Here is a 25,706-nt window from a genome sequence, read left to right on the forward strand (position 1 = left end):
GAGCAAAGATTCAGTTCCCCAAAAGATACCCTCTTGGTGGCTTGCGGTCCATGGGAGACCTCATGCACCAGGGATCCCCGTGCTGGGCCGGCCGGTGCTCAAGAGCACGGACCCTGAGGCTCCTTAAAGGGGCTGGAAGGGTCAGTGTGATACCGCACACCCACGCTTACTCACTGAGGAGCTCTCTCAGATTCCGTGGGGCTGGGTCAGTGTGATACCGCGCACCCACGCTTACTCACTGAGGAGCTCTCGGATTCCGTGGGGCTGGAAGGGTCAGTGTGATACCGTGCACCCACGCTTACTCACTGAGGAGCTCTTGGAGTCTGTGTTTTCAAGCCTGCCCATGTGTAGGAAAAGCACAGCCTCCATGAGAACAGCAGGAACACACCCCCCAACACGCACACCCACACACGCATGCACGTGCATGTGCACACACACACATGCACACACACGTGCACGCACACACACAGAGCAACGTCCTGCAGCTCCCATCTTTTCTTTTTAAAATCATACATATTTCATTAAGCTCCATGCAGAGTGTCTTCTGATTTATGGTAATTGTCAACAAAAGCAAAAACACAGACAATTTTAACCCTGCAGTAGCTGGGAGTTAACCGGCATGAAATCATATTTTTTTTTCCTTTAAAAAGGGAGGGGGCTCTGAACACTCCCTTGCGTTAAACTCTGAGGATGCTGAACCAAGAGAGACAGTGTGAACCCCGGCATTGGTGGCTGTTGTCTAAGGTGGCCCATGCCAGAAGCGACATCTGATAGAGCGGCCACCTCACCCCACGTGAGCCCGGCATGCTCGTGGCCTGGAGGACTTTGAGTGAGACTAATTTCCATATCAAACCCAATTTAGATGAAACGTCTTGGTTAAAAAAAAAAAAGCCAGAGCTTCAATAGCCCCTTGATTAGATTTTCATCTCCTGAGCAGACAAATATGAATATTTATTACCATGAATGCATATTTTTCTCTTTCCATTGCTCTGATCTTGAATATTATCCACTGCTAATTTTTATGAAAATTTGGGCAACATAATGTTTTCACATAAACTGACAGTCCTTGAGATAATCCCGTTATTGTCTGGTTGAAAATGACAGCTTCCGCTTATTCATGTGTTAACGAGGGATTAAATATTGTTTTTCATCCCCGTAATCTAAGATGGACTGGAAATTAAAAATTGAACATTGTATATTAGCAGGGCTCTGAGGACCAGAATTTGTTTCCATTCACTTAGAGACGATCTGTAAATTAGCAGCTTCACAATCAGGCCCTGTGATGTTGCTGCTGAAGGTAGCATCATAAAATGCCACTGACATTTCTAAAATAAATTCATTACTCTACCTGCCGCACACCAAAATGAAAAGGCTTCTATCAGGAAATACATCGCAAAGTAAAAGACAACACTGCCAAAGAAGTAAAATTGCAACACAAGTTATATTGCTTCAACATCAAGAATTTTTTAGGGTCCCCATGCTAGAGGGGGCACTGGCAGCTCCTGGGAGGTGTGAGTCTTGGTCATCATGTGGTGTTGGCAGAAGGAGGACCCTGTACATCCTCCCTGCAAAATCACCCAAGGGACCCAGCCCATAGGCAGATGCAGCCACATCCTTCTCCAGCTCTGAGGGCGGGCAGGCCATCTCCACGCTGAGCATCGTTGACGGTGACACATTTGTACCATGTGGTAATTTTTACTTTATTGCTATGGCTGGATGGCTCAGACTGAACCGTGGATCTGAAGGGTTTTTGGACAAAACTATCCTATTATCCGTCTAAAAATCGCGCTAAATTTTATTCATGTATTTATTCATTAATTCACTCTCCCTGATTGCCTTGGTAGAATTTTTCACTTTTTAATTTATTGTTTGACATGCTGCAGGAAAATGGCATAGATGTATTCCTTTGAAGCTAGCTTGACCCAATGCTATCTTTTGGAACAAATGATAAAAAGGCACTCTGAGTTAAATGAGACACTAACAGGGTCAGAGTTAGAGCTGAATTGGGTCTCTCCAAAGTGCCTATGGGAAGCTCTAATCCCAGAACTTCCGAATGTGACTGTATGTGGAGATGGAGTTGTCTATAGGAGTCATTATGGTAAAATGAGGTCATGATGGTATGTGGAGATGGGGGTGTTTACAGGAATCATTACGGTAAAATGAGGTCATGAGGGTATGTGGAGATGAGGGTGTTTACAGTAGTCATTATGGTAAAATGAGGTCATGATGGTATGTGGAGATGGGGGTGTTTACAGGAGTCATTACAGTAAAATGTGGTCATGAGGGTGAGCCTGATCCCATGTGACTGGCATCCTTGTAGGAAGAGGAGATGCAGACACAGGTGCACACAGAGGGGTAAGGACTTGAGGATGCAGAGATGGCATCTGAAGCCCAGGAGAGAGGCCTTGGGAGAGACCAGCCCTGCCCACACCTTGATCTTGGACTTCAGCCACCAGGATTGTGAGCAATAAAGGTTTGTGACTGAAGCCCCCCACTCTGCAGTATTCTGTTGTGGCAGCCAGAGAGGACGCACATGGTCAACATGGCAACACCCCCTCAGTACACGCTAGATGTCTGAGGCCAAGCCCCTGTGACTGCAGCGATGCGTCTCTGCCTATGAGAAAGGAGAGGATTTTCTGTTTTTGTGGAACGTTAAGTCCAAGTGCTTGTCAACAGAAGAAAGTTACTTCTTAAGAATGTTCTTTTTGCTTTATGCTCTCATTAAAAAAAAAAATAGAGTGGCACTTCAGTAAAAGGGTTTGCACACACACAACCCTAATTAGACTTTTAATAGATCCTTTGTTTCACAGGAATGAAAGTGAAGGTAAAGTTTGTGCCTGTAAACTACTAAAGAGCTACTAGGGCCCAGTGTCTAGGGCCCTCCACCATCCATCAGTTTCTAATGTAGGAGATGAGAACACACCACCTCAAAAATGACTGTCATACATCAGAACATGCCACCCCAAAAACAACTGTCGAAGAACAGAACATGCCGCCCCAAAAATGACTGTCATAAATCAGCACATGCCACCCCAAAAACGACTGTCGAAGAACATGCCACCCCAAAAATGACTGTCAAAGGCTAGAAAACACCACCCCAAAAATGACTATCAGAGACCAGAATACACCACCCCAAAATGACTGTTGGAGAACAGAACACACCACCCCAAAATGACTGTCGGAGAACTGAACATGCCACCCCAAAAATGACTGTCAGAGAACAGAACATGACACCACAAAAATGACTGTTGGAGGTCAGAACACACCACCCCAAAATGACTGTTGGAGACCAGAACACACCACCCCAAAATGACTGTCAGGACACCACCCCAAAATGACTGTTGGAGATCAGAACACACCACCCCAAAAATGACTGTTGGAGATCAGAACACACCACCCCAAAAATGACTATCAGAGACCAGAACACACCACCCCCCAAAATGACTGTCGGAGATCAGAACACGGCACCCCCAAAATGACTGTTGGAGATCAGAACACACCACCCCAAAAATGATTGTTGGAGATCAGAACATACCACCCCAAAAATGACTGTGGGAGACCAGAACACACCACTCCAAAAATGACTGTTGGAGAACGGAACACACCATCCCAAAATGACTGCTGGAGAACAGAACATGCCACCCCAAAAATGACTGTCAGAGAACAGAACATGACACCACAAAAATGACTGTTGGAGATCAAAACACACCACCCCAAAATGACTGTTGGAGACCAGAACACACCACCCCAAAATGACTGTCAGAACACCACCCCAAAATGACTGTCGGAGATCAGAACACACCACCCCAAAAATGACTGTCAGAGATCAGAACACATCACCCCAAAAATGACTGTTGGAGATCAGAACACGTCACCCCAAAAATGACTGTCAGAGACCAGAACACACCACCCCAAAATGACTGTCGGAGACCAGAACACACCACCCCAAAATGATTGTTGGAGATCAGAACACACCACCCCAAAATGACTGTTGGAGACCAGAACACACCACCCCAAAATGACTGTTGGAAACCAGAACACAACACCCGAAAAATGACTGTTGGAGAAGAGAACACACCACCCAAAAAATGACTGTCGGAGCTCAGAACACACCACCCCAAAAATGACTGTTGGAGATCGGAATGCACCACCCCAAAAATGACTGTCAGAGACCAGAACACACCACCCCAAAAATGACTGTTGGAGATCAGAACACGTCACCCCAAAAACGACTGTCGGAGAACAGAACACACCACCCCAAAATGACTGTTGGAGACCAGAACACACCACCCCAAAATGACTGTTGGAGATCAGAACACACCACCCCAAAATGACTGTTGGAGACCAGAACACACAACCCCAAAATGACTGTGAGAAACCGGAAGACAACACCCCAAAAATGACTGTCAGAGACCAGAACACACCACCCCAGAAAAGACTGTTGGAGATCGGAACACTCCACCCCAAAAATGACTGTCAGAGATCGGAACGCACCACCCAAAAAATGACTGTCAGAGATCAGAACACACCACCCCAAAAATGACTGTCAGAAATCAGAACACATCACCCCAAAAACGACTGTCAGAGACTAGAACACACCACCCCAAAATGACTGTTGGAGATCAGAACACACCACCCCAAAATGACTGTTGGAGACCAGAACACGCCACCCCAAAATGACTGTCAGAAACCAGAACACATCACCCCAAAAATAACTGTTGGAGGTCAGAACACACTACCCCAAAATGACTGTCAAAAACAAGAACATACCACCCCAAAATGCCTGTCAGAGACCAGAACATACCACCCCAAAATGCCTGTCAGAGACCAGAACATGCCACCCCAAAATGACTGTCGGAGAACAGAACATATCACCCCCAAATGACTGTCAGAGACCAGAAGATACCATCCAAAAATGACTGTCAGAGACCAGAACATAGCACCCCAAAATGACTGTCAGAGACCAGAACACACCATCCCAATAAATGTATGCCTTTTTGGCATAAGGATTATTTTGAGAAACTGAAGATATAGGAGAAGCTCTGAAAACAAGTTGATTCTCTTCTATAAGAGAGATCTATGTTTATAAAGGAGTCCTCCATTTCTAAGGGTGGCTCCTCTCTGCACCTGGAAGAGGACGGCTCTCGTCACTGGAAACCCCATCAATGCAGAGGGCTCGACTGAGGGTGCATGACAGGCCTTGCCCTCGCTGACTGGCTTCTCTGGTCCCCTCCTGTGTTAATCTGTTTTCATGCTGCTGATAAATACATACTGGAGACTGGGCAATTTATGAAAGAAAGAGGTTTAATGGACTCACAGTTCCACGTGGTTTTGGGGAGGCCTCACAATCACAAGGCCTCACAAGGTCAGAGGCACATCTCACAGGGTGGCAGACAAGAGAGAGCATGTGCAGGGAAACTGCCCTTTATAAACCATCGGATCTCATGAGACTCATTCACTGTCACGAGAACAGCACGGGAAAGACCAGCCCCCATGATTCAATAACCTCCCACCAGTTCCCTCTCACGACACATGGCAATTGTGGGAGTGACAATTCAAGGTGAGATTTGGGTGGGGACACAGCCAAACCCTATCACCTCCTCATTGCTCCTCCTGCTCTGTCTCAGCAGATGATGGTGCTGAAGCCTGAGTCTACACACCTCTTTGTGATTGACCCGTTTCTCTGGGTATGGCTCATGGATGCAGGAGGCGCACATGTGAATCCACTTCGGCTTGTTTATCTCTTGTGAATCGGTTTTTTGTTACAGGAGTCCACCCCTCCTAGGAACTCAGAAGAACAGAGACACTGCTTTTTCTTACCCACACAGAGTAGTAGCTTGAGGCCACTGGCTCAAGCAAAAGGGGTACCTGAGTTGGCCTGGATGCTCAGTGGCTGCCCTTATAAGTGATTATGGAAAATGTGATGCCAGGGCGGTCTCAAGGCTGGAACGACAGCCCCCACCAGGGTGGGCTTGGCTCCATGTTCACTGTCTCGGGAGCAAGGCTGCCCTTACACCTGCAGCACGTTCCTCCACTCCACAGTGCCCAGGTGGGCCTGGGCTGGGGGCATTGGACACAATGCATCCTGGCAGCCACCCAGGCCTAGCCTCTCCAGGGCACCTGATGCCCACCTGGGCAGAGAAAGGCACCTGAGCAGAAGGGCATGGGGCTTTCAGAAGGAGGGTCCCTGAAGGGGATGCAGATGCACCCGCCTGACGCTGGAAACAAGCCAAGTTCCTCCTGCTGGCCCCAACAGGAGAGTTTCCCCTGACAGACACACCTCTGGGCTCTGCTCATCAGCGTCCATGTCCCTAGCTGGACAATTCCAGGGTTGAAAATTAGGGTTTCCCACCTGTATCTCATGAACTCTGCCAGGTAAAAGTTTCATATTCATGGAGTATACCAGGTGCGAATGTGCTATAGATGTAGCTAAGGACATTTCAGCTTTCAGGAATCTCCATGAGAAAAGGAACTTAATTTGATGTGGGGCTCAGTGTAGGGAGTACGACCTGGCCTGAGTCAGGCTGCCTGGGGCTGGCACCGGCTGCCGGTTCTGCCATGTCACTTCTCCTGCCTTGGTCTCCCCTCTGTGAAATGTTGCCTCCTGGGGACAAGGGAGATGACACCCATGTGAAGTGTGGAACAGACCCCGGGGAGGGGCGAGCATCACAACTGTTGCTGCCACTGTGCTGCCACTGTTCTGAAAAAGCTGCAGCAGGAGCTTTGGGGGGTGCAGGATCCTGTTAATTTTCTTCATTCTCTTTAAGCAACTCCAAGTCTGATGGGTTGACCCACTAAAAGGGGTTTCTGGATTATTACACACTGAGGGACCTTATGAACATCCCTAGAGTTCAGTTGTTTAAATAAAAATGAACTTCTGGTGCCACGTGAGCCAGGCTCCCTAGGGAACCTGCAGGGACAATCTTGCCTTCCACTAAGACCCAGGCACAAGGCGGGCCTCCGTTTCTTCAGCGGGAGACATCACCAAGTCCCCACCTCAGACAATAAGCTGTGTCCCTGCGACTGAAATCTATATTATGCATATTTTTATAAAAATGCAGTTGAAAATGTTAGAAAAGGGCACAGGGAGGGAGGGAGGCGTGTCGAGAAGCAGGGACTGCCATTGCCACAGGCAGACATGACTTATTTCATCTTATGTGACTATTTACTCTGATATTGAATAAAAATTGAATGTGTTGCTATAGCAACAGCCACATCACACAGCACCTCTCCTGCCTTTAAGTCACAGGAAAGTATTGAGAAGGCATCCGTGAGCCAGCGCGACGTGGAAACCTGTGTGCCATTCATAATTCCAGGAGGAAAAGATGTTGTTTCATGATGAACTCCTATTTGTCAATACGTCAAGTGCAGTTAATTATATCGAAAATACATTTTTGTGTTTTTCTTCACTTTTGAGAAATAGAAAAAGAGTGAGAAGAGCAGTAAGCAGCAAGCAGGCTGATGGGGTGCAGCTGAGCCCACCACAGTGGGGCTGCCCCAGGCCATTGAGGTCCTTGTCACAGAGACAAACCCACAGCGGGTCTATCCTGGGGCCATCGAGGTCCTCACCACAGAGCCAAGCCCACCACGGTGGGGCTGTCTGGGCCATCGAGGTCCTTGTCACAGATCCAAACTCACAGCGGGCCAGTCCTGGGGCCATCGAGGTCCTCGTCAGCTGAGCCCACCCATGATGGGCCTGTCCTGGGGCCTTCGAGGTCCTTGTCACACAGCCAAGCCCAGAGCGGGCCTGTCCTGGGGCCATCGAAGTCCTCATCAGCTGAGCCCACCCATGACAGGCCTGTCCTGGGGCATTTGAGGTCCTCACCACAGAGCCAAACCAGAGAAGGGGCTGCTCCTGACCTCTGACCTCCCACCAACCAAAGGCTCATTTGGGGTCCTCAGATGGGCTGAATGCAGAGCTGCCTGGGCTGGGCTGATGCAAATATTTTAATGCAATTTCATGCAGATTTCCCTTTCAGACGCAAATTAGGAATATTTACCAGTAAACAGGCTTTTCTTAGGACTGAGGCACTTTTGCATTTAGGAGAAAACCATCTGTCAAGTAATGCATATTAGAATAAAATAGAGTGACGGTGCAGGAAATGACAAAGATGCCCACTCCCCCCAGTACCCACTTCCTCCAGTACCCTCTCCCCCCATTACCCACTGCTGCCAGTACCCACTCGCCAGTACCCACTCCCCCCAGTACCCACTCCTCCAGTACCCACTCCCCACATTACCTGCTGCTGCCAGTACCCACTCGCCAGTACACACTCCCCCCAGTACCCGCTCCCCCAGTACCTGCTCCCCCCAGTACCCACTCCCCCAGTGCCCACTCCATTGCCCACTCTCCCAGTACGTGCTTCCCCCAGTACCCAACCCCCATACCCACTCCCCAGTACCCGCTCCCCCAGTACCCACTCCCCCAGTACCCGCTTCCCCAGTACCCGCTCCCCCAGTAACTGCTCCCCCATTACCCACTCCCCCCAGTACCCACTCCCCACCATACCCACTCCCCCAGTGCCCGCTCCCCCAGTACCTGCTCCCCCAGTACTCGCTTCCCCAAGTACCCACTCCCCCAGTACCCGCTTCACCCAGTACCCGCTTCCCCAATACCTGCTCCACCCAGTATTCGCTCCCCCTAGTACCTGCTCCCCACCATACCCACTCCCCCCAGTACTGCCAGAGCCCACCACATGCACTGAGTGGGCAAGAGCCCACACAGGCACCACCACCCCCTGCCTCCCACCCTTGGCAGAGCTTCCCACATGCTCTTGGGCTTCTGGGGTGGGATGCCACAGGTTCCCTGAAACGCACGCTGTCTTGGGGGGTGTGAGTGAGTGTTTCTGGAGAGAGAGACCCTGGTTTTTCTTGGGCTCATGGACGGTCTGAGATTGCTGGAGTGTTACACCCCAGTCACTGCAGCCTGGTTCTTTAGGCTGAGCCGGCACTAGGGACAAGCCGTAGCGTGAGATGTAGGGTTCAGTGGTCCCCCCAGGCTTCTATCCTTGGTGTGACCCAACATTACCATCAAACACACTGTTACCTTCGCAAGCTCAGATCAGTCACCTTACCCAAGGAACCCTGTGAACTCTGACACCTCAGCCTTTTTAGATCCACTGTCCGGAGCCTCAGGAGCTGTGATCTCTTCCTTCAGATACTGCTGAACCCACCGCTTTCGCTCCATTCTGACAAACCTACCTCTGACCACGGGAGCTTCTCTTCCTCCTGGGAGCTGCTCCTCCAAGCTCCTGCTCCAGGGGCCCCGTCAGGAACGTGTGGCCGTTCTCTCTGCCCCACCGGCCCATCCTGCGCCCCCCCACCCCCCGCATCCAATGCCCCTTCTCTTGAATCCCCAAACACAGGCCCTCATCTAAAGGCCAGCAGTGATTTTAAACCTTTGTCATGTACTGGCCTATGCGCAGCACCATGCCACGCAGAATCTTCACGGATGTCTGATGACTTTCGTTACTGTGAGCGTTTCCCACAGCAACCACGGTCAATGGGTGATGGGGGCCGCCATGTCCCAGATGGTGGCTGCTCCCCTCAGGTCCCCACGTTTGCTAATGTGTGTGTAAACGCCTTTGCTTTGGTTACATATTTTCTCTTTATTTAGGTTGTAAAAAATGGTACTAAAGGTAAAATGAGATAGAACTAGACACACACATTGTTCCAATATCAATCTCCTGGTTTTGCCATAATTGGCTTTTATAATTACCCACACGTAACCACCAGGGGAAAACCTCACTGGGTAAGGGATACATGAGACTTCTTTGTTATAACTTTGCAATTCCCTGTGAATCTATAATGGTTTCAAAATAAGAAGTCAGAAATAATATAAAAACTTTTGGACAGAGGAAAAAACTCACTTGCAATTCCACTGAGAAAAATAAAGTCCGAAGCCCCAACTGACGGAATGACCCACTCTTGACCAAGAGGACCCCAGAGAAACCTTAAAACTGAGTTGGGACCGTGACAGGATGAAGGTCAGACCCGCCTGGTTACCCGCCCCCATCATTAATCATCACCAGGCTTCCTTCCCTGGGTTCAGACCCGCCTGGTTACTGTCCCCCTCTCAACTAATCACCACCAGGCTTCCTTCTCTGAGGGCTGAACAGAAACCAGCCCTTTTAAAAGACTCCATTCCTGATATCCACCAAGTGCCTGAAGCTGCTCTTCCTTTTATGGTTTCGACCCAACAACCAATCAGCATTCCCTTCTCATAAGAGACCCCATTCACGGAGTGCCTCTGGCTAGTCTGTGGAGGCTGCACAGGGAGGGCCTTCATGTCCTCAGCTTCACCTTTTGATGCAGAATGCCTAACTGTAATCTGTTTACATGTTAAGTCTCCATGCCCCAGTGAACATGGGATGCATTTTGCAAACATTAGCTGACCATGCATGCCCGCGTCTCCCCTTCACAAATATTCACGGCTCCTCCCATAACCTGCTGAATATGTATACTTAGCCACCCACTCAGCATAAATTCCTGTTCCCTTTGCCTCTCACTAGAAGTGCCTGTTTCTGGCTTCTGGCCGGAGGCTACGCTTCCCAGCTGGTCAGGTTGGCTGTCCTGCAGGATGCAGCTCTTTATAAGGAATAAAGCTCTCCTTTCCCAATTACGAGCCTCGTCATTCTGCTGCTGCCACCATCAACCCCATAAGAGCTGCTCTCTTATTCACCTGTTACGTACATGGGCTTCTAACATCTCTGTGCACACACATGTTTACACAGCTGCCTTTAAGTTTAGAGTTCTCAAAATTTTAAATGAAATCACAGAATTTGATTTATTTGATTGTTATGATGAGTTACCTTGCTATAGTTTTATATTTTAAGTCAGTTTTTTTTTTGGTGAAGGTTTTGTTTTTCTGATTTCCTTGCTGGATGGAGTGTCTTCTTAGGATACATTTCTCGGAGTTTGATTACTGAGCCAAAGGGGAAGAGTTTTTGTTTGTTGGTTTGCAGATGACTACTGCTGTCCTGCCTTCTAAAGAGTTAGACTCATTCACCCTGCCTACCATGGAGTGTACGTATATGAGTTTTATCACATTTGGTCTTTATTTATAAAACCAAAACTGTTGTTCTCAAGCAACCTTCAGTACTAATCTTAAAAAGAAGACTTTAGGCTGGGCACGGTGGCTCAGGCTTGTAATCCCAGCACTTTGGGGGGCCGAGGCAGGCGGATCATGAGGTCAGGACATAAAAACCATCCTGGCTAACACGGTGAAATCCCGTCTCTACTAAAAATACAGAAACATTAGCTGAACATGGTGGCAGGGGCCTGTAGTCCCAGCTACTTGGGAGGCTGAGGCAGGAGAATGGCGTGAACCTGGGAGGCAGAGCTTGCAGTGAGCTGAGATCGTGCCACCACACTCCAGCCTGGGCGACAGAGCGAGACTCTGTCTCAAACAACAACAACAAAATAATAGGACTTTAGACTTAGGATGTGATTGGAACATCTACGGATTTCTCACCCCACTGTAGCTCTGACATTTCACCTGCCCCCAGCACCACAGGGCCTCCGGTCTCACACAAATCATTTTGGCTGGAGAGCCCTTTGCGAGTGGTCTGCTTGCCAGCTCTCCACCTCACCTGTTGGCATCTCCCAAATAGCATTTCTTCCAGCCAAGAGCCTCATTCATCCACCCGGATCCACCAGAAACATTTAATGTGCCTGACAAAGGCACGGTCCTGCTGCTGGGCACCGCAGAGCAAAAACAGCTGTCACCCTGACAAGCAGGGGCAGCTCCTCCCCACCTCCCCACCTCCTTACTCCGGCTCTCTTCACCTGTGGGCAAAGGCCCCCCTCTGTCCCGTCCTCTCCTGGGTCACACCTGGGTGTGCAGAACCAGGCATCTGGTGAGGCGGGCAGGAAATCTGCATCTTCACAAGACCCCAGGGAGAAGGTGCATGGCCATGTCGGCCCATCACAGCTGATATGTTCCTGCTATTGATTTGGCCAAAGTCTGCATTCAATGTCCAGGCTCCTCTTGGTAATCCCCAAGCAACCGGGTATGAGCTGTGTACAGTAGCAAACCTCTTTGCACAGACAGGAAATGACAGGGTGGAAGTCGGGGGGAAATGAAGCTGGTTTCGAACACATCCGTCACCCATCTCAGTTCTGCCCACTGCTTGCTCCCTGTGACAAGTGCTGAGCATCCCCACACCACCCCCCCCCCACCCCAGGTAACAAACATCACACAGCAAATTCACATTATTCATGGGGTGGATCCACACACCCCACCCCCACCCCAGGTAAGACACATCACACGGCAAATTCACATTATTCATGGCGCGGATTCTGACACCACCCCCCCGCCCCACCCCAGGTAAGACACATCACACAGCAAATTCACATTATTCATGGGGTGGATCCACATACCCCCACCCCAGGTAAGACATATCACACGGCAAATTCACATTATTCATGGGGTGGATCCACACACACCCCCACCCCAGGTAACACACATCACACAGCAAATTCACATTATTCATGGGGTGGATCCACATACCCCCACCCCCACCCCAGGTAAGACACATCACACGGCAAATTCACGTTATTCATGGGGTGGATCCTCACACCCCCCACCCCCCACCCAGGTAAGACACATCACACGGCAAATTCACATTATTCATGGGGTGGATTCCCTCACCCCCAACCCCCCACCCCAGGTAACACACATCACACGGCAAATCCACATTATTCATGGGGTGGATTCTCACACCCCCGCCCCCCACCCAGGTAAGACACATCACACAGCAAATTCACATTATTCATGGGGTGGATTCCCTCACCCCCAACCCCCCACCCCAGGTAACACACATCACACGGCAAATTCACATTATTCATGGGGTAGATTCTCACACCCCCGCCCCCCATCCCAGGTAACACATATCATGGCAAATTCACATTTTTCATGGGGTGGATACATGACCATAGGTTCATAGACTTTTAAGGGACTTTTGGGATCCACATATTCTTAGCTACAGAATCCTTTCTTGGAACAAAGTTTCACCCAGAAGCCCAATGAGCAGCAGGCAACAGAAGCCTGGACCTTGCTGAGCCGGAGTGTGAGGGTAGCGTGAGCTGAGCAGGGATTCACACCCAACTGCCTCGGAGCCCCCAGGGCTCCTTGAATAACCATCTGAAGACCTCTGACCTCATCCCACACTGGACAGAGAGAAGGCTCCCTCAGCAGAGATGGGGGGCTCTTTGCCACCCAGACAGCCCCCAGTCTGAGCAGCTCCTCCCCTCAGTTGCTTCTCAAATTCCTCTTGTTCACGCTCCTGAGCCTGCAGGGGCTCTGCTGAGACTCAGGGTCGGCCACTTCTCACTGACATGCTGGGCAGGGCACCTCTGTGTCTATCACGACGCTTAGAAGCTAGAACGCTGGGCAGGGGACCTCTGTGTCTATCACGACGCTTACAAGCTAGAACGCTGGGCAGGGGACCTCTCTGCTCTATCACGATGCTAAGAAGCTAGAACGCACCCCTAACTTTGGACACAACTGAGAAGGCTGGAGCCATGGATCTGCCTTTATCCAAATTATTTTTCTTCCAAACTTTTGAGTTTTGCTTTTTGGTGATTATCACTTTCCTTTGGAAAAAAATGTGGCTTTATTAATTTGAATAAAATGCAAACACTTTTCAAGATATCAGAAATTAGATTTTGAAATACATCAAAATGCCACCCATCTATGAGGGGTGTGTATCTGCACTGTAATCTGTTCATTTCCTTTAAATTTTGTTTTGAGATATTTCCATTTGGCTTAAAAGGTTTTAATTCCACTATCTGTCATCACTTGCATTAAACGCAAGCGCAGGGGAGAGATTTTGTAAATGCTATTAGATTTCTGTAATCAAACTCTGCTTTATATTCCAGAGTCAGGGATTAGAAGAATTTTAAATACATTAAAAATCAGAATCGTCAAATTCAGGCTTAATACTGAATAAGGCAATTACAATTAGAAAAAAAATCATTAGCTGTTAAATAATTTCTCAACTTGTACCCCTTTCTCCCATTTTCACCACTGCAAATCTACTCCAAATATATAAACCTCCCGAAACTACAGCAGTGACTAAAACAGAGAAACCCTTCCATCACAGAGCTCCCATTCCAGGTGAAGCTGGAGGTGCATCGAGGAATAAGGCCCATTGTTTCCTCTGAAGGCAGAACCCAGCCGTCACCTGCATTGCTTTCTGCACTCACTTGGGGCGACAGGAGACACAGATGCTGGGCTTGAGGGCCCTCTGGGCACGATGTCCGTGGGGTCAAGAGCTTGAGAAGAACCATCTTTTGAAATGTAAAATGGCCACGTGGAGAAGGATAATGCTCCAGGAGCTGGTCTCCAGCATTTGGTGGAACGAGAACAAAGAAATGTCTGGAGAAGGCCAGGAAGACAGGCAGGTCAGGGTGGATGAGCTCCTTGTGGCCAGATCATAACCAGTGGGTGAAATAAACACTCTAGTGTTTGGTAATTTTCTGTCCCAGAGATGACGGAGCCTCTGCCCCTGGGAATGTCAAGGTCCATCCTCTGCTCGCTCAGGGGCCAGAGAGGACACAGGTTGGATGTGAATGGAAGCAGAGGCATGGTGCTGTGCAGGTGAGCTCCTGCCTCTGCCCTCAGCCCCCACGGTCTCCCGCAGGAAGCCCATCAGCCCAACAGTCTAGGGAGAACCTTCCTTCCCACATATGAGATGGGTGGGCATCAGGAGTGGGCAGAGGCCAATTCTTTCCAGAGTTAAATAGTCCACTTCACAGATAATCTGAGCAGCAATTCAGATTTCCATGCATTGAATCAATCTACTTCCTAGACAGAGCTTCACAAGGAGCAGTGATGCCATTTCCATTAAGAGATAAGTAAACCTGACGGGAGAAACAGGCTGCGGCAGGAAGATCAAGAGCCCTGCGTGGCCCACTTTAAGTGTGAGGCTCCTCTACAGATCTCCCAGGAGAGAAAAGGAGGACACCTGTGGCCATACACACCTGTTGCTTGGTGAATGGGTCAGGGCTGGAGACATAGGCTTGGGATCATCATCGAACAGATAACATAAAAAGCCAGGGCCCAGGTGAGTTCCCCACAGGAGACAGCACAGGCAGAAAGGAGGAGGGAGCCAGGCCCTGGAGAGTCCGATCTGTAGAACTCACGAAGGAGGAGCTGGTCGACTTGAAGGGAACAGAGATGGGCGTCGCGCCCAGTGAGAGCAGAAAGCAATGCAGGTGACGGCTGGGTTCTGCCTTCAGAGGAAACAATGGGCCTTATTCCTCGATGCACCTCCAGCTTCACCTGGAATGGGAGCTCGTGATGGAAGGGTTTGTCTGTTTTAGTCACTGCTGTAGTTTCAGTTCTTAAAACCTGCCTGACGCATATAAATACCTAGGAAGGAATGAACGAACAGCTCACTAAACTGAGGCTGAGCAGGGACCCTCGCACACGCACATCGAAATCCCACATGATGCGTGGCATCAACTCCGGGGGGCACAAAGCCGAGAGAGCACAGGAAGAAAGTGGATCTCCAGATTCCAAAACTGAGAGGAGCAATCAAAACCAGGCGTGACTGGGAGCTGCTGCTGAAGTGGCTCTTGGACATTTGGAATCTTTCTGTGGATCCAAGTGTGTGGAAGCTGAGAGCTGGGGTGTGAGTTCCTGTGGAAGCTGAGAGCTGGGGTGTGAGTTCCTGTGGAAGCTGAGAGCTGGGGTGTGAGTTCCTGTGGAAGCTGAGAGCTGGGGTGTGAGTTCCTGTGGAAGCTGAGAGCTGGGGTGTGAGTTCCTGTGGAAGCTGAGAGCTGGGGTGTGAGTTCCTGTGGAAGCTGAGAGCTGGGGTGTGAGTTGTGGAAGCTGAGAGCTGGGGTGTGAGTTCCTATAGTCACACGAGGACAGCCCTTGTGGCCTTGGGGTGGATGGAGATGGGGACTCCACATGAAGCCCAGGACCTTGAGGACCTGCCTCCCTCAAGATTGAAGCCCAGGAACAGACCACCCACCAGCTGGGGAAGTGGGGAGGGGGCTGAACCCCAGATCTGTGCATGTGCCAGAGCACAGTCCACACTTTATTGAATGAAGCAGAAACTCCCAGGTGGGCAATTGACAGGAAAGTGGATCGGCTGGGACACTGAGGGCAAAACTTCTTATCCAGAAACTCTCACATAGAAATTCACACTTCAGTATCATCAATGCCTGCTGAGGGTAAGCTCACAATTCTAAAAAAAGACTTCATCAACCACAAAAGAGGATAGACCCACAGGAGGGGGTCAGCAGATGTGATGAGCAGGAGTTGTAGAAAGCGAAGACTAGGAAACGGCCAGAGGGTCTGAACGAGACCATAAAATAAGCCAGAGGGTCTGAACAAGACCATAAAATAAGCCAGAGGATCTGGACGAGACCATAAAATAACAGAGGGTCTGAATGAGACCATAAAATAAGTAGGTTTAAAATGATTGAAAAGATAAAAGAAGATATCAAACACATAATCAAAGTAGAAGGCAAAAGAACAGATTTGATAAATTACTAAATAAAAATTTTTTTCTAAGTGAAAAATACAGTAACCAAGAGAAAAGTACCCAGCATTTGAGTTTTACAGCAGATTAGACAGAGGAGGAAGGAACGTGGGAGACAATTTCAGGAAATAATCTGTCGTGTAGCATCGAGGGAGGGAGAGGTGAAGGCGCGACAGAGGGTGCTGAGACAGGGTGGATGGAACAAGAAGGTCCAACCCCTGCCTAATCAAATGCTGTGGAGGCGTCAGGACCGTGATGGGAATGAGAGTGAATGTTTACGCGTGCTCACTCGTCCGCACTCTGCCACCCCAGAAACCTGCACACAACCCAGTGGTGGGGGTCCTGGGACGATCCCCATTTGACAACACAGGAAGCAGAGTCCCGGGGTGAGCACAGAGACCGCAGGAGGCCACCGTGAAAGAGATGGCGAGGGGTAGCTCTGCAGAGTCAAGAAGGGGCCTGAGTGAGAGGGAGCACCAAGTATAGCACAAAACCCAGACCCCCCGATCCAAGCAGGGAGTGCCTGGACATCACAGGTGCCCAGCAGAGGACAGAAGGAGCTGGGAAGATGAAACCCAGATCCCCTGATCCAAGCAGGGAGTGCCTGGACATCACAGGTGCCCAGCAGAGGACAGGAGGAGCTGGGAGGCTGAAGCCACAGCGACCAGGCCCTGTGGCTCCTGCAGCGTGGGAAGGGCAGCTCTGTCCTGAAAGGGTGGCCATGGAGGTGCTGTCCCCCAGGCTCACGTGTGCATGGGAAGGAGCTCCGTTGTGAGTGGGCAGCCGGGGAGGTGCTGTCCCCCAGGCTCACGTGTGCGTGGGAAGGAGCTCCGTTGTGAGTGGGCAGCCGGGGAGGTGCTGTCCCCCAGGCTCACGTGTGCGTGGGAAGGAGCTCCGTTGTGAGTGGGCAGCCGGGGAGGTGCTGTCCCCCAGGCTCACGTGTGCGTGGGAAGGAGCTCCGTTGTGAGTGGGCAGCCGGGGAGGTGCTGTCCCCCAGGCTCACGTGTGCGTGGGAAGGAGCTCCGTTGTGAGTGGGCAGCCGGGGAGGTGCTGTCCCCCAGGCTCACGTGTGCGTGGACAATAGCATCTGACCTTCCATGCTTAAGAGGCAATGTGTGGCAAGGCACATGGCAGAAGCCACTTGGGCTGGAGCTGCCCAGTCAGTGGCTCCACCTGTCACCATGTCCTGCCTCTTTTCTGGAGTGGCCGGAGTCCAGGTTTCAATGAGGAAGGTGTGTCTGGACACCAGGCACCACACTTGTCACCTCCCAGATGAACCCCAGAGTCTCCCATTCCCCGTCCCCCACCCTCACCCCTCCAGCCCTCTCAGGGCAGAGCCTCCCTCATGTCCACAGGACCCACCTCCCCACCCACCACAGCCGCTTCTCACGGGGCCTAAATATTCCACAGTACAGCAGAGGGTCCCAGCCTCGACGCATTCTCTGACCAGGTTACAGAGATGGCTCTAACCTGAGTCCATCTAGATTTGTCCCAAATTCCTGGACACCATTATCCCTCTAGGAATGACTTAGCACCAACCACCACCCCACGTGATGAGCTCGGAAGGGAGAGGAAAGACAGGAGGACACCACAGCTCCTCGTACACGCAGGAGACGCACCTCCGACATCACATCTTCCACATGCAGGAGACTCACGGCCGGGTCACAGCCACCCCCGACTGACTTCACCTTGGAGCTACTTGGCCCCTCCGCATCGGTCACTGCACCTTCCGTGGGATGCAGGTGGCTCTCGGCAGCCCCCCAGACTCTTGGCTTCTTTCTCACCCTTCACTGGGTGCTAAAGAGACAGCAAGCTCCCGGGAAAGACCAGGGCATCACCAGCTGCCCAACACCTCATTCATCCGGCACGAGCCAGGAAGGCATCGAGAAACACCAAGAACAGGAGCACCTGTCCGGGACGTGCACGCCAGTTTCCATCAGTCGCCGGCTGCTCTCCTCTCCCACACCCTGCCCGTCATTTAACCCAGACGCAGCCAGTTTCAAAGCCCTTCAGGCTATTCTTAAGCAGGCTCTGCGTGGGAAGCGCAAGAACCTCTGTTTGGGAAGAGCGGCCAATTAAGCAGCTTATTTCAAGAGCCCGAGTCTGGGGCCTGGTGAGGACGAGATTTCCCCACAGAAGCAGCTTGTCTTTAAGTGGCTCCGCAGAGGGCGGCTCTGCTGTGTAGCGAGCACACTCATAAATAAGCGCTCCTTCACAGTTAATTATCTCTAATGGCGAGTGCTGTGAAACCCGGAATCTCGAACGCGAGAGCGCAGATTGGTTTCGGTCCACACTGACTGACGAGTGGCCACACGCCATTCCGCAGAGGAGGCGCGTCCGCGCTCTGTGTGCAGTTCATTAAGTTGTCATGTCAGGGGAGAGCGGCCATCGGCGCGGTGCGGGGAGGCGCCTGCGGCTCCAGCTGCTGGAGGGGCCTGGCCGAGCGCCTCTCTGATACCAGCATGGTAAGGTTTGGACACACAGGGGCTTGATAGATTTTCAATATTATGGAAGCATTTCCTGTTTTATATTGCCTCTCCCAAATGTGCGTCCTTCGATATTGAAGATACAAGCATGTCCCACTGAATCCCAGGAGGAAAGAGTAATCCCTCTAGCCCATATTCATTTTCACACACTTGGCAACTAAAAAACAGCTGAAGAAGGAAGGAAGCACCTATTTTCTGAAGGCTTCTCCGTTCTTCTTAGCCATGAATGCTTTTTCTTGTGGGGATACTAAATCAGGACTTCAAAGGCCCTAAGACATCATTGAACTCGCCAGGCGCGTTTCGCCACCGTTTCCCACCCGCAGAGGGTGCTCCTGCTGCAGCCCACTGGTCCTCCCAGGAAAACAGGACCTTGGCTGAATTAACCTGCAGGTCCAGCCTCTGTTCTCACGGTGTTCGCCAGCACCCACACAGCACTGCAGATCGCAGAGCAGACGGCACCCCTTCTCTTACTCACCGACCCGACTCCGGTTTGAAGAATTTTCAGTCCAGAGGTTTCCTCCAGTTTGTCTTTGTTGTCAACTGTTAGGAAAAATCAGAAAGCACAAGAGTCAGGTTGGAGAGGTCCTCAGTCTCCGGGCACCTCTGAGTATTTTCCTCTATTGAAAATTTCAATTACATGACTGCTTGACCCGCCTACCTTAATGGAAGGGTCATGAACAGGCCCAGAATTAGAACCTGCACGAGGCCCCATTTTCCCACTGACCCAGTGTGCGTCCACCTCGGGCCGGCACAACTGTGCGCTTTCGGTTTCATCTAGAGAGGGGTGTCCCACCCGGGTCCCCAGGACTGCTGTGAATCACTGATGAGAAATATGTAGACGCATTCTGCAAACTGCAACGTCTTATTTTAAAATTACGTAATCGTTTGTAGCTGTATAATTACTGGGAAATATGTTTCATTAACCAGCATTAGGTGTTGATAAAAGACTCCGTAGAAGGCAAAGCTGAATGTGCGTATTTCTGCCATCAGCACCGCCAGCTATTTTGCAGCCTCTTGTTCATGCCCTGACAGGAACACCCTATAATAATTTCGCTCCAATAAAAGCCTCACCCTGGTTTTCTTCTGATGTAGAATGAGGAAGACTTTCAGAGAATGAATTGCACTCGATGGCAAACCAAGGGAAATGAGCTCTGGAAACAATTAGCAGATGGAAATGAAACCCCAGTAATCCTAGCACCAACACAGCAAACCCACCTGCCCCACTTCACAGAGAGGACGGGTGTCACAAGGCAATTGACCTTGGCTTACGACTCTGTGGAAATATGCGTTTGCATAAAGCCCTTGTCACTTTGGAGATGAAAACCAGAATAAAATGGAATTTCACTGCAAACCCTATGAATGAAGAGTGCCTTGCAATTGTGATTAATACAGGATGAGATAGCAGGAAAATATCAATTACTCTCACCCCTTATTGTAACGCCCCTGTGTTAATCTGGGGTAATGAAATTATTCCTTTCGGAGAGGGACGCGAATGAGATCTTGTTACAGCCTGCCCTCCCTGCTGTTGGGGCCTCTCCATTGTCTTATGGAAAGTTTTTCCCTTTGAGCAAATGCATATTATTTTCTACATATAACTAATTACCTACTGCGCTGAAAGAACAAGACAGACAGAAAACAGTCTGGGCTAAAGCAAAACTCCTTTAAGACTTTATGATGGGGTAGAGCCCCAGGGGAGGGGAGGACACAAATGTAAGCCTTGGGTGGCAAGAGAGCTATAAGGCCATCGGTGCTGCTGTCCTCCCGCAAACAGAGGAGACATCTGACAGACTGGCAAGCTTCTCTCAGGAGGGTAATAGTGGACTCTTTTAAGCAGGCTGAGGAACAGAAAGTGAGTACAAATGCAACCTTAGAACCACCCTGGTCACTGCTGCAGAACGGTCACCGACGTCAGGGTCAGGAATGAAAACGGCAGCCCCAGCCCATAGTAATGAGAAAAATCCAATCTGCCGGGGAGCACCCTTTTCCTGTGAAGGGCAGGTAACAACTGGGTCAGGCTCGGCAGGCCCACGGCTCTGTCGCAGCTACTCAGCCCTGCCTTGCAGCGTGGAGGTAGCTGCAGACCACGCCTAAGTGGATGGTCATGGCTGTGTTCCAACAAACCTTTATTTACAACAGCAGACAGTGGGCCTGACTTGACCTGCAGACTGTGGTTGCCAAGAGGTTGTCTGGCTCTAGTCCATTCTCCACACTGTGCCCAGGGTGTCACGAGCAGTCAGTCTAAGGGTGTCTGTCCATCCTTGACCTCAACATCCAGACCTCTGGCTCCAAATCCAGACACTTCGGTGGCCCTTTAAAGCCTTTCAATGGTGTCCCCTGCAGGCATGGAGAACTTGCCTTGCTGGCCCTGAGGTCCAGGTGGCACTCCTTGCCCAGATATTGGGCTTTTCAGCACATTTCAGGCATTCTCCGTCCCCTGCCAGGATGCTCTGAGCTCCTCAGTCTGACGAAAACGCAGTCCTCCTCCCAGGCAGCTCAGGCCCTACATGTGCTCAGGGGCACCCCCTCCAACATCCTCAGCACGGCCCTCTGTGTCTGACAGTTCATGGTGTGCAGGCTGCCTGTCCCCTGCATAACAGAATTGTAAATTATGGCACTGGGTAATTTCTGCTCTGTGTAAATGCTCCCATCACAGTTGACTTTAGCACTCATGTGACACTACTAAAGGGAATGGGGAGAGATACTGTCTTAGTCCATTTGTGTTGCTGTAAAGGAACACCCAAAGCTGGGCAATTTACAAGGAAAAGAGGTTTATTTGGCTCACAGTCCTGCAGGCTGCACAAGAAGCATGGCACAGGTGTCTGCATCTGAGGATGCCCCAGGCTGCTTCCACTTGCGGTGGAAGGTGAAGGGAGCCATGCAGTGTGCAGAGCTCACATGGGGAGAGAGGAAGCAGGAGAGGGCGGAGGGAGGGCCAGGCTCTTGTTAACAATCAGCTCTCACAGGAGTTAAGAGAGCGAGAAGTCGCTCACCTCCACCCTGGGAGGGCATGAATCCATTCACGAGGGATCTGCCCCGCCCCATCTGTCCCTCCCCCAGATCCAAAGCCCTCCCACCAGGCTGCACCTCCAACATGGGGACCAAATTTCAACATGAGGCATGGCGGGGCCGAACCAACCAGATGCAGAGTCACACATGGGGACCGAATTTCAACATGAGGCACGGCGGGGCCGAACCAACCAGATAGAGAGTTGCAGGCGTGCGGGGAAGAGTTCCCACCATGCGGACGTGGAGGACAGAAATCATCTCAAGTGCCGATGACAGTAAAATGTAGAAAACCAGTTATAAAATGGTGAGCTTTAGGATTGATCGCCTCTGCTCTTAACATAGTTTATTTAAGTGTATGTTTTTATCATTCAATGTTTCACAATGGCTGTACTGAATAACGGGCTCACAAAATTCCTGAGAAAGTAAAATTAGTTCTACTGATTGGATGCAAACTGTCCCCTGTGCTGGCACAGTGCTTTGTTTACACCCAAAGTGGGGCCTTCCCGTCCGTGTTTCCTGGGTCCTGAGGCGGGGCCTTCCTGTCCGTGTTTCCTGGGTCCCGAGGCGGGGCCTTCCCGTCCGTGTTTCCTTGGTTCTGAAGTGGGACCTTCCTGTCCGTGTTTCCTGGGTCCTGAGGCGGGGCCTTCCCGTCCGTGTTTCCTGGGTCCTGAGGTGGGGCCTTCCCGTCCGTGTTTCCTTGGTTCTGAGGCGGGGCCTTCCCGTCCGTGTTTCCTTGGTTCTGGAGTGCACACTTCCCCCAGCTGAAGTGGGGTCGCAGCACGGGCCAGCATGGTAGTGACTAGGCAACTCCCGCCACCCTGAATTGGCAGTGCAGCAAGGTGCATCCTTGGAGGCCTTGGGGAGGGAATGAGTCCTTGTTTCTACCTGAGCACTTTCCACCGGGCCTCCTATGAGGCCAGGAACGTGCCGCAGCAGAACTTCCGGAAAGGGCATCAGCTGCGGCCAATAGTGACTCAGAGGATGATCTTGTTGGCTGCAGTGGAACACTCATGAGAAGTGCGGTGCCGCCAACCCTGGGGTGGCCTGGAGAGCACGTGGGGACCAGCCCCGCGGTGGCCTGGAGAGTACGTGGAAATCAACCTCACCGTGGCCTCAAGAGCACGTGGGGACCAGCCCCGCGGTGGCCCGGAGAGCACGTGGGGACCAGCCCCGCGGTGGCCCGGAGAGTATGTGGAAATCAACCTCACCGTGGCCTCAAGAGCACGTGGGGACCAGCCCCGCGGTGGCCCAGAGAGCACGTGGGGACCAGCCCCGCGGTGGCCCGGAGAGCACGTGGGGACCAGCCCCGCGGTGGCCTGGAGAGTACGTGGAAATCAACCTCACCGTGGCCTCAAGAGCACGTGGGGACCAGCCCCGCGGTGGCCCGGAGAGCACGTGGGGACCAGCCCCGCAGTGGCCCGGAGAGCACGTGGGGACCAGCCCCGCGGTGGCCTGGAGAGTGCGTGGAAATCAACCTCACCGTGGCCTCAAGAGCACGTGGGGACCAGCATCGTGCCGTGGAGGCTCTCAGTGGAGGGGCTCCGAGTGTGACGCGCGTCAGGATTCTTTAACCCACTGATCACTAAAACTCCTTTTAGATGCCGATGCAAGAGTGAGGCTGATAAACGAGTCTGAGAGTTTGTTCAATAAATACAAGATCATCTGAGGTGATTCCAAAGCATGTGCTGTGGTTCAATGGCACCGTCTCTGCTCTTCAGTGGACCTGAGCTGAGAAATGGCTTCCAAGTCAGTGAAACGGGCATGGTGGTGAGCTCCTAGCAGAGCTGCCTCCCAAGCTGACTGTGAGCCTCTCCAGGACAGGCAAGGTTCTTCAGGGCCTATGACTGCACTTTGATGCTTGGGGGCCTGTGTTCTTTCTTCAACAAATGCATCCACGTTGCTTCAAAGGACACAATTTGGGGCCACCATCCTAAGCAAATTAATGCAAAAGCAGAAAGCCACACGCTGCCACACACTCTCACACGGAAGTGGGAACTACACTCATCAGAGAACCACACACGCTCACATGGAAGTGGGAACCAGACATCGGGTACTTACAGCCATAGAGATGGGAACAACAGACACCAGGGAATGTAAGAGGGAATGTGAGAGGCAGTGAGAGGGAGGTGGGAGAAAAGGGCTGAAACTCCCTCTGGGGGACGTGCTCACTACCTGCATGACGGGAGCAAGTGTACCCCAAACCTCAGCACCACCAGTATGCCCAGGTCACAAGCCTGCACATGTACTCCCAGATTCTAAAATAAAAGCTGAAAATTAAAAATACGGATAAGTAAACAGATGTGCCACCGACAACCCTCCCACATGCCCCACGGTGCTGCCTCTCGAAACTGACTGGACCTTTTAAAATGTAGTTCAGTCAGTTTAAATCAGCAATTGAAGCAAACAACCTGAATTAGTGTTTGGTTTTTTCTTTTTCCTTTTTTTTTTTGTACTAAAAGGTTTTAAGAGAGTACAAGGGACAGTTTCATTCTCGAGCTAATCTGAGACTGCAGTGTAAGTCAAAATCGAAGTCACAGAGTAAAATAATTGAAAAGTAATGAAGCTGGCAGTGGCTACATTCCTGCCACACACCAAGTGCCGGCGCAAGCGCTTCCCACACTTCAATCCGTCTCCCCATCCAGGCTGTGGATTTCCATGCACGCTTCACAAGCAGCTGTGAGGACCACGTGGGAGCCTCTGAGCCAGCATGGCCCAGGTCTCGGCACACAGCAAGCGACTAATCCATGTGCCCTCGTGACAGCGGCTGTTTCGCTGCATGTGTCGTGGCCGGGCCACTGTCACTTCCTAAGGAGAAAGTGCTGTATCTGCTGCGTGTCTGAGACTCCAGTGTGCTCTGGTCTCTTGTGCTATTAACTCGCCGATCAGTGCTTCTGCTTGTGTTTTGAACATCAAACATCAGCTGAAGCGTCGCTCAACGACTTTGCTCCGGGTGACTCAGCTATCAAGGTCTTCCTCCCACAGTGGAATTGCTGTGTGCCCCACTAACAGCACCCACAGCAACAGGATAAAGGTCACCAGGATTCTCCTGATTTCTTGTTTCCCAAGATAGGGTCTCTTCCTTCCCCCACAGGCCGGTTCCTTCACAAGAGGAGTCAGGGGCTCCGCAGGCCTCTTCTCAGAGCCCATACACTCCCGGTGTCACTGCTCCCCTCCCGAGGCCCTGCACAGGGTCTGCTGAGTGATGCCCTCCAGCACTGTGCTGGGCACTGACATCCAACCTGCTAGCTCACGTCAAGAAACTCCACCATCCTCTGGAAAGCCCGACAGTGCCCTGAGCAGGTGCCGGGGAGTCTCACAAAGCACAGAATCCGGGTCCCAGAGTCCCCAGAGTCCAGCTTCTTGCCAGGGAAATCTCTTTGGAGATTGCTGAGTGCTTTTCGGGGGCGTCTGCGCGTTCCCTTGGCGCCGTGGAACGAGCCAGTGTCTGTGGGGCGTCAGCTGACTTCACGCAGCCCTGTGTTCCGGCCCCTTTCAGCGATGCCTGTCCTTGCTAGTTCACTTTCTGGCTTTGAGATTTCTCACTGGCAGAGAAAATCGAAACACAGAGAGGGCGCACCTCCCTCCTCCTGCGTGGCGAACGCTGCACAAGGGCTCCACTGCACAAGGGCAGCCTCCACTGCACAAGCACAGCCTCCACTGCACAAGGGCAGCCTCCGCAGCACAGCCCTGCGGTTTGTTGCTTCAGATTTTTTTTTAA

The 25,706-nt window shown here is 51.2% G+C and overlaps 1 protein-coding gene across 9 annotated transcripts in view; it reads right to left on the bottom strand.

Moving 5' to 3' along the window:
- The window catches only part of PTPRN2 (protein tyrosine phosphatase receptor type N2), a 1,079,664-nt gene that overhangs the window by 373,619 nt on the left and 680,339 nt on the right, over nucleotides 1-25,706 (bottom strand). For all 9 annotated transcript variants that reach the window (XM_034965368.3, XM_055115580.2, XM_034965369.3 and 6 more), the window contains one exon: nucleotides 19,458-19,522. In XM_034965368.3, the coding sequence (XP_034821259.1) occupies nucleotides 19,458-19,522 (65 nt within the window). The remainder of the gene's footprint in view (nucleotides 1-19,457; nucleotides 19,523-25,706) is intronic.

This window comes from Pan paniscus, chromosome 6, assembly GCF_029289425.2.
Source record: "Pan paniscus chromosome 6, NHGRI_mPanPan1-v2.0_pri, whole genome shotgun sequence".
NCBI classification, from domain to species: domain Eukaryota; kingdom Metazoa; phylum Chordata; class Mammalia; order Primates; family Hominidae; genus Pan; species Pan paniscus.